We start from the raw sequence: 15,368 nt of genomic DNA, 5'->3' as shown, positions 1-15,368 counted from the left end.
GGAGCAGAGCGCGCTGCAGGACGACGAGTGAGTGCGGGCTGGGGGGCGCGGAGAGCGAACGAACGGGAGGTCCAGCCCGGCCTGAGGGGACAGCGCGGCCCAGGCAGCCCTGCGGGAGCGCTGCCCCTGGGCCTTGCCGAGTCCAGCAGGCTGCGGGAGCGGAGCCTTTCCCCGCCCCCGGGGCTGCAGCTGGCGACTGCCGGGCCTCGGCGGAGAGGGCACGTTCGGCCTCCGCGGCGCGGGTTTGGCATGGAGCCCTCCGGCTTTATCCCCCTGACTGCCAGGGGAGCGTGAGCATCCCAGAGCTTCTTACCCCGCCGAGGTAGCGAGAAGTACTTGTTCTGAAGTGCGGTGACCGGGGTTAGTATTTGTTTAGCGTCTTACAAAGTGCCCACTGTCTCAGTGCTTGAAATTAAATGTGGAAAGTGCAGAAAGCGGGTGAAGAACAAAATCGCAACTGCGATAATTGTTTGGGGTTTTTTCCCCCTGAGCAATAGAGCCTTTCTGATCCGTGCTGCTGTACAGTTTTTAACATTATTTTACTAGCATTTCTATTTCTTATTTTGTAGTAAATTTAGTCAGCTTATCTTCATTAAAAATACTGCAGTCTTACTTTAAGGTAACTAAATTTTATGCCGTGTTTTAAGAGAAGAATGAAAAAAAGCCTGTTAGCTAAACGCTGTGGTGTAAACAGCGAGGTAAGTTCAGAGTACCATGAATCACGTTGAGCAGTGATGAGGCTCTGTCTGCCCTTCTCTGTCTGCCTCGGCCTTTCCTCTGACCTCCTCTGAGCCTTAGCTAGGTGACCATTCCAAACATCCACCCACAGCATAGCGCCTGGAGGCAGGGCTTGGCTGGGGACTTGAGGAAGCAGCCTGCTTACAGGGCTGCCGTAGTAAAAGTCTGAGCTGCTAGCATAGGTCTGCATGTTCAAGCCTCAGCTCTGCATAGGCAAGCCTCCAGGACAGCCAGAGAGGATGTACACTCTAGAAACAGTAAAGACTGACTGAGCACAAGAGTGGTGGGCTGAGCTCTGCAAGAATACTTCTGGGAAAAAAAAATTCTTCCAAAATTTTAGTCTGATCTGTGTATTTTCATTATTCTGTGATAAATGGAAAGGAAGAAAAAGATTTGGCTCAGAATTTGCTACTCAGCCTCTGCTAAACAACGTTAGGAATGGAATTTATAGCTCAGCTCAAATTTCATTGAAGGAAAGGCTCATCCACCCCCAGACAATATTTTGAGTATAGTTATATAATTAGTATGGAAGCTGTGTCTTCATTTATTGTTTTGTTTCACTGCTGTGCATACATTGTTGTTTAAAAAGGGAAGTAAATTATGTTTATAAAAAAACATTTTCTTTTAGCTTTAAAACACTAAAAATATTGTCAGTAACTTGCAGATGAATATACAGGGGGGAAAATGTAGTTACTGATGAGATATCATTAGGAATATGTTTGTTACTGATCAGTTGCTACTTGTTTTGAGGTCTGCATTTTTGTTCCTTTATTCATCTCTCCAGGATTTGGAATGCTTTGACTGATAATTATGGTAATGTGATGGCAGTTGACTGGAAATCTTCCCACACCAGAGCTTTGCACTTGCCAACACTGAATCTTTCAGAAAAAGGGGTAAGTTCTGATCAGCAGAAGTACCCTCTTTGGATCTTTGGTACTCAACAGGGAAATCAAACTGCTTGTATTTGTATAAAAGAATGTTGTTATTAAGTGGCTGAAAATATTTTTAGTACTTGCCATTATACATGAGAGCTTTTTAAAAATCAAAGAACCATTGATGTATGTTTGCATCTCTTTGGGTTGGAATAAGTCTGGGTTAGCTTTAGATGACTGTTCATTAGAGTCAGAGCATGACAGAAGAAAATGTGAAATGAGAAAGTGTTTCACATAAAATCTTTCTGCTGTATGATTCATTATTGAACACTGGTCTGGGTAAGGGAGGAAAAGAGGCAGGAGTACTCTGATTTAGTAAATCCAGTGAGGACTTTTCTAAACTTCATCTCATTCTGCAGTCAGATGGCTTCTTTAACAGGAAAGGTGGCCCAGGAGACGCTGAAGTGCAAGAGTTTGTTTTGTTTTCCTTATTTAAGAGTTAGAATGGTTCTTTGGGGAGGGAGCAGGGAATTAACCTTCTGAGAGGTTTATAGGAAGGGTTGTCCTCTGATGATCTTAAAAATGGATTAAAACGCATCAGGAAGAAAAGCTAGGAGGAATTCCCATCTCACAGGTTTTCTGAGGAAATGAGTGGCTTATCTTTTAAACATAGTGAAGTTCAGTTATGTTGTAAAAATATCTGAGTGTGTAACCTGAGAATCAGGTAGTGCTTTGACTTCTGCCATCCATTAGATAATCAACAGATGCTTTTTAATGTGACAGGAGCAAAGATGGAACTCTCTTGATTTGAGTCTCATGGTTATCCCTTCAATTTGACTTCTGTTTCTTCCAATTTTTATTGAGTGCTTTTTCAGATTTTATAAGTGGTTTTAGAGTAATTAATTCCTTAATTTCAAGTAAAAATACAATCCCCTCATGCTGTGAGCTTGTGTCATGGAAAAATGGACGGGAAAACTAATGGATTTCCTGGTAAGGAACTAAGTATAATATATTAAAAAAAAAGTTTCATATAGTTTTTGTAAGTTATTTGCAGGAAGTTATGAAGAAAGTACATAAAAAAAGTTTAAAGTGGTGTTGCTGGATTAGAAAGAATCTTAGGTATGGTGCCAATCTTAGGTATGGTGCCAGAGAGAAAATGAGTTTATGGATTAAATGTATCTCAAGTTTTTTCAGCTTTCACTCCACATGGCATGCCTTCTGATGTGTAAAGAATGTGGGGAGTGTTTGACATACTTTTCTTCTGCTTCTTTGTGTTCAGCAGTACTGCTGGATATGTGACAGCACATATGGACGAGTTAGTATCTTGTTTTAACTTCCTTACAATGAAAACTAACAGCTAAGCAACACTTCCCTGATGCGTTTGAAACTAATAATATGCTACCAAAATTGTGCTGAAAGCATTTCTCCTCCTGTTTTAGTAGGGAAAAATGTAAGGTCAGTAAGGCTGATTTGCCTGGTCTCAGTTGCTTCACGTGACAGGTCTGTGCACACTTTTATGCGTCTGTGACAGTGAAAGGAGTAGCTGGGTGGAAGCGGTGTGCACAGTGGTATGAGGAGTGGGATTGTGCAATTCCTTGTTTGTTTTTTTTTCACTAGATTACTTTTAAATATGTCATTCCCTGCTAGCAGGAGAACAGAAGGAGGCATGGAGTGTGGCTGGGTGGAAAGCCAGGTGTTCCTTTTAGTCCAGATTACAGCTGATGCCATTTTTGGTGGTTTATTAGTCTGTATTATCAAAACATATTCTGAAAGTCTCTCAAAATGTTTCTGGAGATGTCAGGAGGGAAAGCAGATCTTCTAGATAAATTGTTATCCTTGCTTATTATCCCATCATTGTTGTCATAATCCTATATTAAAAAATATTTGAGGACTGCAGACATTTAAAAAATGTCAAATGGGGGTGTATCTGTGTAGTTCGTGAAGAGAGAATCATAGTGGAGCATTGTCACTACACAGTTATTGGAATTCAGGTTCTGGAAAAAAGTGGACGTTTGACTTCATTCTGAGGGCTGAAGAAGTGCAAATTTTATGTTTTCCCCTACAGATGAGCTATTTGAGGATGTCGGTTGCAGGTTCAAAATGAATCTGAAAACTCTTAAGGTTTTTGAAGAAACAGAAAATAGGAGGAATTACAAGAAAAGCAGAACTGATACCGTGAAACCAAGGACTTTGTCCAGCCAGTCATGATGCTTGTAAATTAGCCCAAAGATCGGTTAAAGCAGTTGAGGTTGTCAGAGGTTAGGGGTTGCAGCTTTGGGGGGCTTTTCTAGGTGGCAGTCTAGTAATAGAGAAAGGACAGAAACAATTTTTTAAATAAACCCGGATATATCACTGTGTGAGAGTAAAATATGCCTGACTTATTAAGGAAGGGACTTAAGTCTTTTACTGTACGTATATCTTCGGTTTGAAAGGATGAGTATTATTTGGTGGTATATATGTGGCAACAGTGTTACTTCTCTTTCTTTTTGACATGATCCTGAGGTATTTAACAATACATTTTTTATAATAATCCGGGGTGATACCATTATTCTGATACTACCATTCAATATCAACTCTTTTCAACTTTTTTCCATGTCTTTTTTTATGTGACAAATTAGAACTATAAAAGCACTTAAAGTAAGAGGTTTGTGTAACATTTGATGTTACAGGCAAGTTTTTCACCCCTCACAGACGTTTGTCAATCTTCAGTTAAGATTTAAGTATTTATATTGAAATGACAGCCTCCCATGTAGATATCTGCATATCAGTGTGTATATGGTCTTTATATACTGACATTGTTTAAAGACATTAAAGACAGCTATTTTAACTTTGTCCAGTTGCAATTTTGATTTCGTTTTCCAGGCTATTTGACAGAAAGAATTATTGATTCCATTATTATGGGCCAAGATTCAGTTTCATTCTTAAAATTCAATATTAGTTCCCCTTTTGTTTTTTGTACATGTACATGCATTTTATACACCTACATTAGGGTTGTATATATATTTATATAAATATACCTTTTCATGCTTTTTAGGTAAATGACAACTTGAACCTCGACCTGTCAGATGATGAAGAGCTGAGAGAACAGTTGGATATGCATTCTATCATTGTTTCCTGCATCAATGAAGAACCACTCTTCACAGCAGAGCAGGTAAAGTGTTCAGCAAAGACAATGTTGTCAGTGTAGAATGTTCTTTTAGTTTGTTGCTGGTTTTTGTTGTTGTTCTTACTCTTCACTGTAGCTAAGCTTCCTGGTTGTTCTTTGTTTAGGGTTTTAAGAATGTGTGAGATGTCATTATGGCATTCAGATTTGAAAAGTGTTTCAATACCTCAGGTGAGGTTGTTAGTTCAGGGTCTTTGAATTCTTTCTGTATTTCTTACCATGAATTAGTCAGGAATGCTACTAAATTAAATATTTGTGTTAAAAAGCAAAAATATTTTCAGAATCTCAGTGGTATGATAGTTTGTGGTTTTCCAGCAGGACTGTATGGCAGTTCATAACTTCACGGGGCATTGTTGTTAGCAAGAATTCTTCGAAGTTTTTGCCCAACATTAAAGCAGATCAGTGTTTCTGCTACTAAGCTTTCAAATTACTTGGTATCCAAAGGCATCAAATCCATGGGTTTACTTCAGTTATCTGGAAAATTGCTCTTCTGGGTAAGGTTTATGAGAGTCAGGTCTGTTAAGATCCTGCTTTAGTAAGCAAACACAATAATCTATTTTGTTGTTGCATAAATGGTTACCTGTGAACTCTGACGAACATGGTTGTTAATAGTATGGGAGACAGGATTGCTTGAACTGCCTCGGCTCTTTTTTACTGTGAGTTGGATCTCAGCCTTTAAACTTCTAAAAGTTGATGTGTTATTTATTCAGATGTCTAGGTAATAATTTAGCCTGTAGAAATGTGTTCATTTATGAGATGTAAAGTAAGCTATCTGTGCACAAAATTTCTGCTATCATACTTTATGTCTGGCTCAGGTCTTATGCCCAGGGATGCAAGTCAGCTTCAGATTATGGTGGATCAGTTCATAAAACTTCTCATGAGCACAATAGATTTTCAGGCAGTTCGGAGGGGCTTTTTGGGTTTATAGAGGTTTTTTTGAGAGGTTTTCTTTGGGTTGGTTGGTTGTTTGTTTTCATTTTGTTGGGTTTTTTTGTTGGAGGAGGGAGGGTTGTTTGTTTTACATAGAGAAGTGTGGTGAAATAGGGGGTGGGGGAGGTAATTGATTTTTGTTGTTGTGTCTTCCTTCAACTGAATACTCAGGAAAGATACTCCAGCTCACTCTTCAATTCAGTTCTCTTAAGCAGAATCATGGGTACCTTCATATAGAAATAACCCTATCATTTCAACACACTGCTTGTTACGCCATCACCAATTTACCGTTACAAGGTGTGGTTATTCTCAGAGAGCAAGGATGGGGAGGAAATGTCAGTATGATTTTATTGAGCCTCTTCCATCCAGTCTTGGTGCTAATTTCATCCAGCCTTGCTTCAAACTGCAGGCTGTTACTCTTCATGCAGGAGGGTTTTCATAAGGGTTTTCATTTCTCAAAGGTGATTGAAGAAATAGAGGAAATGATGCAGGAATCGCCTGATCCAGAAGACGATGAAACTCCCACCCAGTCAGATCGGCTCTCTATACTTTCCCAGGAAATTCAGACTCTCAAGAGATCCAGTACAAACAACAGCTATGAAGAGAGTAAGTGATATTTATTTAGTATTTTTGCTCTTATGTTTACTGAAAACAGTTTAAAGGGTAAGTTTGCCATGTGTTTGATTCATACCAAGTCCTTCTTACAAAATATCTGCATTCGAAAATATTTTCAAAATGTCCTGACAGAATAGCCTAGATTTAGAACGTAAATAGAGGACTTACCTTTGTCAGCTTTCATACGACTAAGAACGAAAATAAAACTTTTTAGAATTTCAATTTAAAGCAAATACTCTGCAGTTGATACAGTGGAATGAGATTCCTTCAGGGGTAAAATGTTAAGTTGGTCATTTTTTATTAAACTTTGTTATTTTCTGTAAAGTATGACGTTTTCTTGATGCCAGTACACTATGTAGGATCAGCTAAAGCTCTTGAAAGGTATGCAGTAAATAAAGCTTTACCGTACGTTTGGTACAGTTTCAGTCATTGCAACATATCTCGATAGACAGTAGCACAAAAATAAGGCAACCATTTCTTTTTTCTGCCACAAGGACCATGCATATTTTTCAGTCCTCCCCTTCCATTCCTCTTCAGAAAGCTTAAAAATACCCCTTGTATCTTCTACTCAAATGAAATCATCTGTGCTTCCCTATACAAAAGCACAGGAGAAAATACATTAATAATTTAATTGTAGTAGGTTGAAAAGTATGAAAAAAACCTATGAGTAATCAGTTTCATGATGGAAAATTTTGTTTAATCTGTGCATTTGTCAGCACAAATTCTAGAAGGTAGTAGGGTCACTAAGAATGTTTGACAGATGATCTTTCTACTGTGGTTCCTCTTAAAAAGTTTGGTGCTTTCTTTCCTGTAGTCTGGGTCAACAATACAAACTCTGTAGAAGATTCAGAAAACTGGCCGACCTCTCGTGGCATGACTTAGAGTTTCTGCAACATTTCAGATTTATGGAAGGGATTCCAACCATGAAAATGGTCTCTTAACTGTCTCAACACATAAATTTGAGGAATGTGAAAGCAAAATGTATTGTGTCCAGCAGGGCTTCCTGCTTTTTTGACAGTTCCATATGTCTTTAGGTTTGGAGCTAATCAAGCTTGCTTAGTATTTCATATCATATTTATTTTGCTTTGCCTCAGGAGTCCATCTGTTGCATCTTTATGGTTTAAAGGTCAGTCCCAACCAAATAATGGCTTGAGTTACTTTGGCAGATAATTTAACTTCGCTTCGCCAGTTTCTCAGAATCTGCTTTCATGTCTTTCAGGTCACTATTTTATTAAGAGCTCTTGCTACCTATTTTTAGTGTGTGAAGGTGCTTCAGAATTTGTCTGCATCTCTGAAATTTTTACACATTTTTCCTAGAAACTGTCTGGCTTTTATAGGATAGATCAGAGATGCTCATTCATTTAGAATTCAGAGCAGGAAATCACTTGTATTTACTTTTTTCTTGGGTAGGAAAAGACACATATTAAGGCAGTCCAAAAATAAAGCTCTGGTTACACAAGTGAGTCCTTCAGCCTACTGTCTTAAGTTTCAGTGCATGTAGTCTTCTATATTTGAATTCTTCTGTCTTCACTCAGCTGTATTAGCTGAGTATTTCCTATGTAGCCCTTTGAAGACGTCGATAATGACAACTGATCTGTCATCAGTCAGGACTGCAGTTGGGTAACCTGCACCCATGTTTTTGGAGCAATTGTTTCTTAGGCTGTGAAGCTGGTTCTTAAGTGTTGGGAGTCACAGGTGCTCTCTCTCAGTACTGTTACAGTGTTTGAACAGAGTTTAATACCTAAGCTACCTTGAAAACTGTGGCTCCTTGATGGAGAATGGTCTTAACAGGTTTCATTGCCTTCTCTTTAGTTAAGTAAGTGACAAGGAGCTTTCTCCAATCAATTTTCCCCGCTGTAATTTAAGAGAAAAAATTCCCATTTCACTTGCTACCTTTGATGCTTCTAAGAGCTACACTTTTTTCTAGTTTGTGGCCTTATTTGTAGTTTTTAACAGTTGTCTGTAGGTGCTTTGCCTTACAAGAATTCTTGTAGACACAGTATTTACTAGACTGATTCAATGAAACTAAATAATTGCAAGCATCTATGCAGTGTCCTTAAACAGATTGTACCCGTCAGTGTAATTAGGACTAGCTGTTTCTCAGGTGCCAAATAAGATTATGTTCTTTGACACAGCAACTGCTGGGACTTAACAGCTTCCTAGGTGTGTCAGACTTAAACTGGAACAGAAAGCAGTCCTCAAAGATATGCCCACTTTTAACCCAAGCAAGCCTCAGAACATTTTCTTGGTTGTGATTGCACTCTCTGTAACACATCACCCAATAGTTCAGAATATATGAAAGCCTTTTACTTTAAACAGTGTGTGCAGAGGAAAGTAACAGTTAATAATTGTGTTAGAAGTTTAGCACTTACTTCAGTTTCCAGCATAAACAACCAGCACACTCTTCATATTTGCAGGTTATCTCAGATTTCTCAGAAGTAAGAAGAAAGTTTAACCATCTTTTTGTTGCTAATCTTGTAATCTCTGGGATGTGTTTATTCCTTTCAGAATATTGTTTTGTTCTGTGTGGTTTTAGAACTGAATTTTTTGTTCTGAAAAATTTCAGAGTACTTTTTTTTGTAATTCCCACAAATTTTCTCATGCTTAAAATCTTGACATACTACTTTTTATATTAACTATTTGTAGGAGTAAAAAGATTGTCTGTTGGTGAATTAAATGAACTGCTAGAAGAAATTGAGACTGCTATTAAGGATTATTCTGAAGAACTGGTACAGCAGTTGGCTCTACGAGATGAGTTGGAGTTTGAGAAGGAAGTGAAAAACAGCTTCATTTCTGTCCTCATCGAAGTACAAAACAAACAGCGAGAACACAAAGAAACAGCGAAGAAGAAAAAGAAGCTGAAAAATGGTAGTCCTCAGAATGGCAAACAAGAAAGAGGTCATATGCCTGGAACAGTAAGAAAATTTTTATAAGTCTTTATACATTTAAATTTTGGGGGGTTTTTTTCCCCTATGGGAAGAAGTAGTCCTAGATTATATTAAGATACCCGGTACTCCTGCTTCGATGCCTTCATTCACAAACAAGGCTTAAGCTTTTCCTATTGAGAATTTTTTTTCAGAGGGTTATATATTTTACTCTTCTCATATTCAGAAAAGACTTTTTAACTGTTTGCAAATCAGCCTGGAACTAGCATACCTTTCTTGCAAAAAATACTGTCTTTGGATGTACTGCTCTCTCTTCTATTATCAGTAGGCAAATTCATTTATCTGTTTGGTTTCAGTGTGTGAATTTTAGTATGTGTTAGTCTTGCAGGAAATTCAGTATTATTGTTGCTGTAGTTGCACAGATATTTATCGATCATGCTCATTCTCAGGTAAGGAAAAAGTGAGTGTCTTACCCTGGAAAAAAAGTAAGTGTCTGACCCTGGATCTCCTAACCTGTGGCAGAGTTACTACATTCAACAAGAGACGGGGAGGAGGTCAAAGTGTAGTGCATGTGTTCAGGGAGGAGATAATTTGTTTTATTCTTTACAGAACATAGCAACAAAAGGAAAAATGTCTTTCAAGTAGAGTTGAATAAGAGGAGTCTGAGCAAAAAATAAATTAGGTTATTAGCTTGTCAAAGCAATTTTTTCTTTGTTATCTGTCCAGTATAATTTAAAATTACTTAAGTGAGATATTAATGTTTAAATTTCTTTGTGCCTCTTATGGGATGCAGAAAATGTAGTTTTGTAGATCTTGGCTAAGTCCCAGAAAGAATGCTTCAGTTGGACATCAGAAGGTTTTGGGGTTTGCTTTTCAAATGTAAGGAATAAACATTTATAATTAAATATTAATACTTCAGGATTTATTTCTAAACTTACAAGCATAAGATACCTGTGATATAACCCAAATAGGGTTCTGATCTCATCTGTCAGATGAGAGATGTTTCTGTGTGTAGCTAAGTTTTAGTGGAACTTTTAAGAAATTACATATCTGGAAAACCATACAAAATTGTTGTCCCTTTACAAGAGCACAGTCAGTAGTTTCTTTTTGCTTCTCAGTCATGGGAAACTAAAAAGGGATGTTTACCTAGAAAGAAAAATAACTACTTTGTTTTGAAACTTGAGTCTAGTGATTCATAAGCTGTTCTGGTTAGGTTAAAGTTTAGAAACTTGAATGATGCTTTCAGGTATAACTTACATGTTCCCAGTATAAGACATTTGGTCACTTCAAGATACAGGTGTGTCACGTTGCTTTCTGAGAGGGATTGAACAGATTAGCTCACAAGTGAGACTGTAGCTGCATGTGTGTGATTCCTTTGAAAATAGATTTCACTGTCACCAAGGACAGATTTGAGAGCCCTCTCACACAAAGAGGTGCAAGGTTCCTTTCTTCAGCACCCTTTTTTTCTTCTTTCTTTTTTTTTTAAAAGTGCTGAGAATGTGAACATGCAGATAGTATGTTCTAGTAGCTTTGTGAAGTCAGAGTTTCTGTTCATAAATAATGTATTAGTTGGTCATTTTGTTAACTAAAATGACGTCTCATTTAAATACAAAGATTGGAAGTAGAGTTTTCATACTCTTAAGAAAATGAATTCTCCTGTAGATACTATAACTGAATATTAAAAAAAAAAAAAAAAAAAAAAAGGTATTTTAATTTTTTTGTCCTTGATACAGTCTTTGGGTAAATCAGTTTCTTAGACTTCTAAACTTTTACCTCTCTCACAAGGGGAAACTGGGGAGCAGTTAAAAATAGTCAGGGCTTGAAGATACCAGTTCCTTTAAATAGGATATCTTAAAAGAGTTAAGATGGCTTTGGCAAAATTTATGTCTTTACTGACCTTGTGTGCTTTAGAAAGCAAATGAATACTGTATTCCAGCATGTTTTATTCCCCTCACACAAATAAATACATTCAGACAAACGTGATGAGGTGTGGTCCCCATACTGCCCTGTGTCAGCAGCTTGGCTGTTTCATTTTATGTTCTTGTCACTTGCTCATTTTATATTGCATGCTAAACATCAAAACTGTTTTGATTTTGATTTTTTTCTTACTTCTCCAGCAAGCACAAAGGATTACAAAGTTCAAGGAAAAAATGTGTAGTTGGATTATATGCTGCTTTTTCTTGACTTGGATTCCATGTAATGGAGCTTGAAATCAATATGGGTGTGTTATTAACTGATGGTGTATATTTTATCATAATACAGAAAATGGGGAATACTAATTGTTCCTTCAATTGTGGAAAAGGAAGCATGAAAGCATAAAAAGTTTTTAAGAGGTGGAGCTGAAAATGACTACCTCTGAACAGTGTTTCTAGTGTGTGCTTAAAATCTGAAAAATTCTTGTCAGTAGTGTCTCTAAACATACATTGTTCAAACACAAATGTTAGAGGGGATTTTACTGGGAGCTGAACTTTGAAAAATGCTATTTTTTTACATTTCTAAATGAAACAGCTGTAAAAGGCAAGTTTTGATTATCAGGTCTGCAGTGTGAAGGTTTTGTTTAAATAAATTTTGGTGTAGAAGTACTGCTTAACTGCCATTATAAGGTTTGCTTTTTAATTAAAAAAATTAAGTAGATGAGTGAAGAAATAGAAATGTGCTGAAATGCATCTTGGAGCTTGTCTTTGCCATTTGTCTTTCATCGTCTTGATAAATGCTGATTAATAGTCTTCTGAACTTTTCTCTGTCCCTTTTTTTTCTTTCTGCTATGTTTTCACTACTTTTAGCGCTTCAGCATGGAAGGGATCTCAAATGTCATACAGAATGGCTTCCGCCACACGTTTGGAAACTCGAGTGGAGAGAAACAGGTGCTGGGCTATCTTCTCCCTTTTTTTCTCATTCTTTGCCTGCACTTTTGGTAGGAGCTGAGATCTTGAAAACTGACAGTAGTTGAAGATAAATGCTGAGACAGGAAAAACCAGGACAAAATGCTGGAATCTGTGCTCCTTCCCTACCTCGGAATTGTGATCAGCTTACAGTCTCTTTCTCTCCTCAACAGCTCAAGAGAGTCAAGACTTGATACCCTGATGCACTGAGCTGATAACCCATGTTTGTTACGCCAAACTAAAAGTCTGTTTTAGCATAATGCATGCTTTAGATACATTGCATGTCGATAAAAATCTAATAACTAGTCAAAGAATGTGTATCAGGTTAGATGCAGTGTTTCCCCCTTCAGCATTAGAAACTTGCATAATGAAAAAAGGTTTTGTTTTCTTTTTTCTTCGAATGTTCAGAGCCGATACATCTAAAAACAGAGTAGCACCTGGAAAATGTGTAGACCGTATTGTCTTTTGCCTTTGAAAAACTGCATGATTTTAAAAGCAGCCGAATGTGTGCAATGCAGATTACCAATATAAAATACACGAGCTATAGGCAAGTCTGTGTCTTTTCACTGGCTGTTTAAATATTGAAATGTAAAGCAGAGAGCCAGCTTCAGTGGGCATCATGTAGATGTTGTATGTACCTTGGAAGCAAGGTTCTTATGCCTTATTTCAAAGTAATAACGTGCCTGCTGTTTCAGATCTGTATGTATGTATTTTATTAACTGCATTTTGAATTTTAGTGAACTCCTAATGCTTACACTGTTGTTTAGTCTTCTGGCACACTTTACAAAATACTGGTATTTCACATTATTTAACGTGTACCCACTATTTAGTTTATGCACTTTTGTCAGAGGAGTCCATTAGAGTTATTTTTTTCCTCTGGTGAGAAGTCCATTGAGGCAATAAATTGGCTGGCAGTTTAGAAGTCAAGGCTGATTAGGCTTTTGTCTGGAAGATGAATGTTGTATCCTGCAGAGAAGTTTGGGAGGTGAAACAACTTCTCTCAAGTCATTCTGCAATCATGAGGCTGGAAATCAAAGACTTGCCCACTTCCTCAGGCAAGGTATATGTATGAGATTTTATTAATACATTATCCAGCTATTTGTTTTTCCTCAACTTTGGGGATCTTGAACACATGCACAGAACTTACCTAACAAGAGTTTTTATCACTCTGCATTATCACAGTACTAGTAAAGCTGTACCTGTGTGCTGGTTTTTTTTCCTTTGCTATCTTACCACAAATTACAGCTTTTTATACCTGTATCTTTAGCTATTTTAAATAGCATATATTTTCATAAAGTGACCTTATTTAGCTATGCCACTCCATCATATTTTTGGTTAAAAGACTTTCACTGTCTCCTATGTAGACATAAGTAGCATAATCATATGTTAAAAATAACACTGATTGAATCACTTTTGCAGTCATTTTTTGAGTTAATTTACTAATGTTATTCTTCATGTCAATCATACTTTTCTCCTGATTTATCTTTTTCTGTATCCTTATGGTTATGGGGATTTCTTTCCCTTTCTTTATCTTAAAGCAAATCATGGAATTAACATGAACTTAAAATTAAATATGGGGTAGAAAGGTAGAAAAGATACCAGCTCTGTTCTGATTTATTCCTGGAAATCCATTTTTCTATGGCATTTGTTTTCTGTTTGGGAGTTTTTTGTTTGATTAGGGGTTTTTGTCGCGTTACCAAACCCTGGCCCTGCTTTTGAAATACTGGTGTAATCTTCTTATTGCAACAAGTTGCAAAATTAAACAAGTATCAGATATTCAGTTCCTTAATGCTGCTCTCACAATATTAGTTTGAGTGATTTTTTTCAGGGTGTCATTATAAACTCTGGTGTTTGTCATTATAAATTCAGGTGTTTTCTGCTATCAGGGAAGAGTTAGAAATCTGGAATTGTGGTAAAAAACAATGCAAGGACAGACAATTTTTTGTGTACCTTGAAAGCCAGAAGTTCCAACACATAAGGTTACAACGTAAAAAAGTTTATGACAAGTTTGTACAGTTATTTCAGAACTCTTTTCTATTTTAAAATTTTATTTATTATATTTACCACTTTCTACTACCATCTTATAGTGGGTACTTTCCTTTTTAAAATCTTAGTCCTTTTTTCTGTGCATGTGTTTGAGGTGTAAGTGAAAATTACTTTAGGGATTTTCAACACTTAAAGAGAAACTGCCAGGGGGAACTCCCTGTTCCTATCTGATAATGCAGTCAAAAAAAAAAAAAAAAAAAGACATTGAAATGTTGGTAGCTCTTCCTGTGATCATATTTCTGGAAGAATCTTCAAGACAGTCATCTTCATTTTGGTTTTCAGGCATAGCAAACACTCTTCATAGGTGATGAAAAATTGCAGTGGGAATTGCTGCTTTATCATATCACAAATCTGCTTCAAAAATTTAGAGGTCACAGCAGATGTAACACTTGGCCATGTCAGTAAGCTACACTTCAGTCACTCCTTCTTTCTTTTCAAACTGTATTTTTATAGTGCTGTTACAAAGACTGATTGTTACAGCTGCAAAGGATGAGAAGAAGGAAAGTATTTCTGGAAACTAAGAAATTCCTTTTTTTGTTTTTAATTGCTATTATTAGAGAGGAAAAATGGAAAGTGAAGTTTACAGAAGAAGGGAAATAGGCTTAGTTGGTATTTGGTGCAGTGAAATATCCTGGTATTTTATTGTCCAGGTAAAGGGTAGAATGCCACTTAGTTCTGAAGGCTGGAAAAGACAGCCAGAAATCTGATTTCTGTGTTAGTAGATCCAATTTCATCTCTGCCATTGGCAGATTCAGCAGCCTTATATCTAGCTATTGATTGTGATAATTTTATTAAGAGCACAGTTCTCTGGTGACACTTGTTGGTTACATATCCTGGAAAAGAAATTGAAAATTGATTGTTTCCTAAGAAGCATTGTATGCTTTCCTCTGCTGTGCTGAGTGGACATGAGAAAATGCCAGAAGAAAAGGGAGGGAGAAAAGCACCCCGTGTTCGCAGAAAGTCTTGGGGAGGTGTCAGGACCACCTGTACAAGTGGTTAAGTGCCACTGAACTGGGTCTGTTTGGCTTTTAGGCAGATTGTGTGGTTGGGTGTGAGGTGCGTGATCGTGCTGCAAACACAGCAGTGGTTGCACGGCGGTGGTTCCACGGCAGTGGTTCCATGGCGGTGGTTCCACGGCGATTGGTTCCACGGCAGGTGGTTACATGGCGGTTGGTTACACAGCAGTTGGTTACACGGCAGTGGTTACACGGCAGGTGGTTACACGGCGGTGGTTACA

The 15,368-nt window shown here is 37.5% G+C and overlaps 1 protein-coding gene across 1 annotated transcript in view; it reads left to right on the top strand.

Moving 5' to 3' along the window:
* Positions 1-6: 6 nt before the first annotated feature.
* Positions 7-15,368, top strand: part of FEZ2 (fasciculation and elongation protein zeta 2) — a 27,447-nt gene continuing 12,085 nt past the window's right edge. The window contains exons 1-6 of the mRNA XM_017746658.1: positions 7-27; positions 1,523-1,631; positions 4,645-4,761; positions 6,165-6,309; positions 8,965-9,233; positions 11,987-12,067. Coding sequence (XP_017602147.1) covers positions 1,560-1,631; positions 4,645-4,761; positions 6,165-6,309; positions 8,965-9,233; positions 11,987-12,067 — 684 coding nt within the window. The 5' untranslated portion in view covers positions 7-27; positions 1,523-1,559. The remainder of the gene's footprint in view (positions 28-1,522; positions 1,632-4,644; positions 4,762-6,164; positions 6,310-8,964; positions 9,234-11,986; positions 12,068-15,368) is intronic.

Source organism: Corvus brachyrhynchos, unplaced genomic scaffold (genome assembly GCF_000691975.1).
Source record: "Corvus brachyrhynchos isolate BGI_N302 unplaced genomic scaffold, ASM69197v1 scaffold70, whole genome shotgun sequence".
In the NCBI taxonomy this organism is placed as follows: Eukaryota; Metazoa; Chordata; class Aves; order Passeriformes; family Corvidae; genus Corvus; species Corvus brachyrhynchos.
This window is presented reverse-complemented; position numbering and strand designations above follow the sequence as displayed.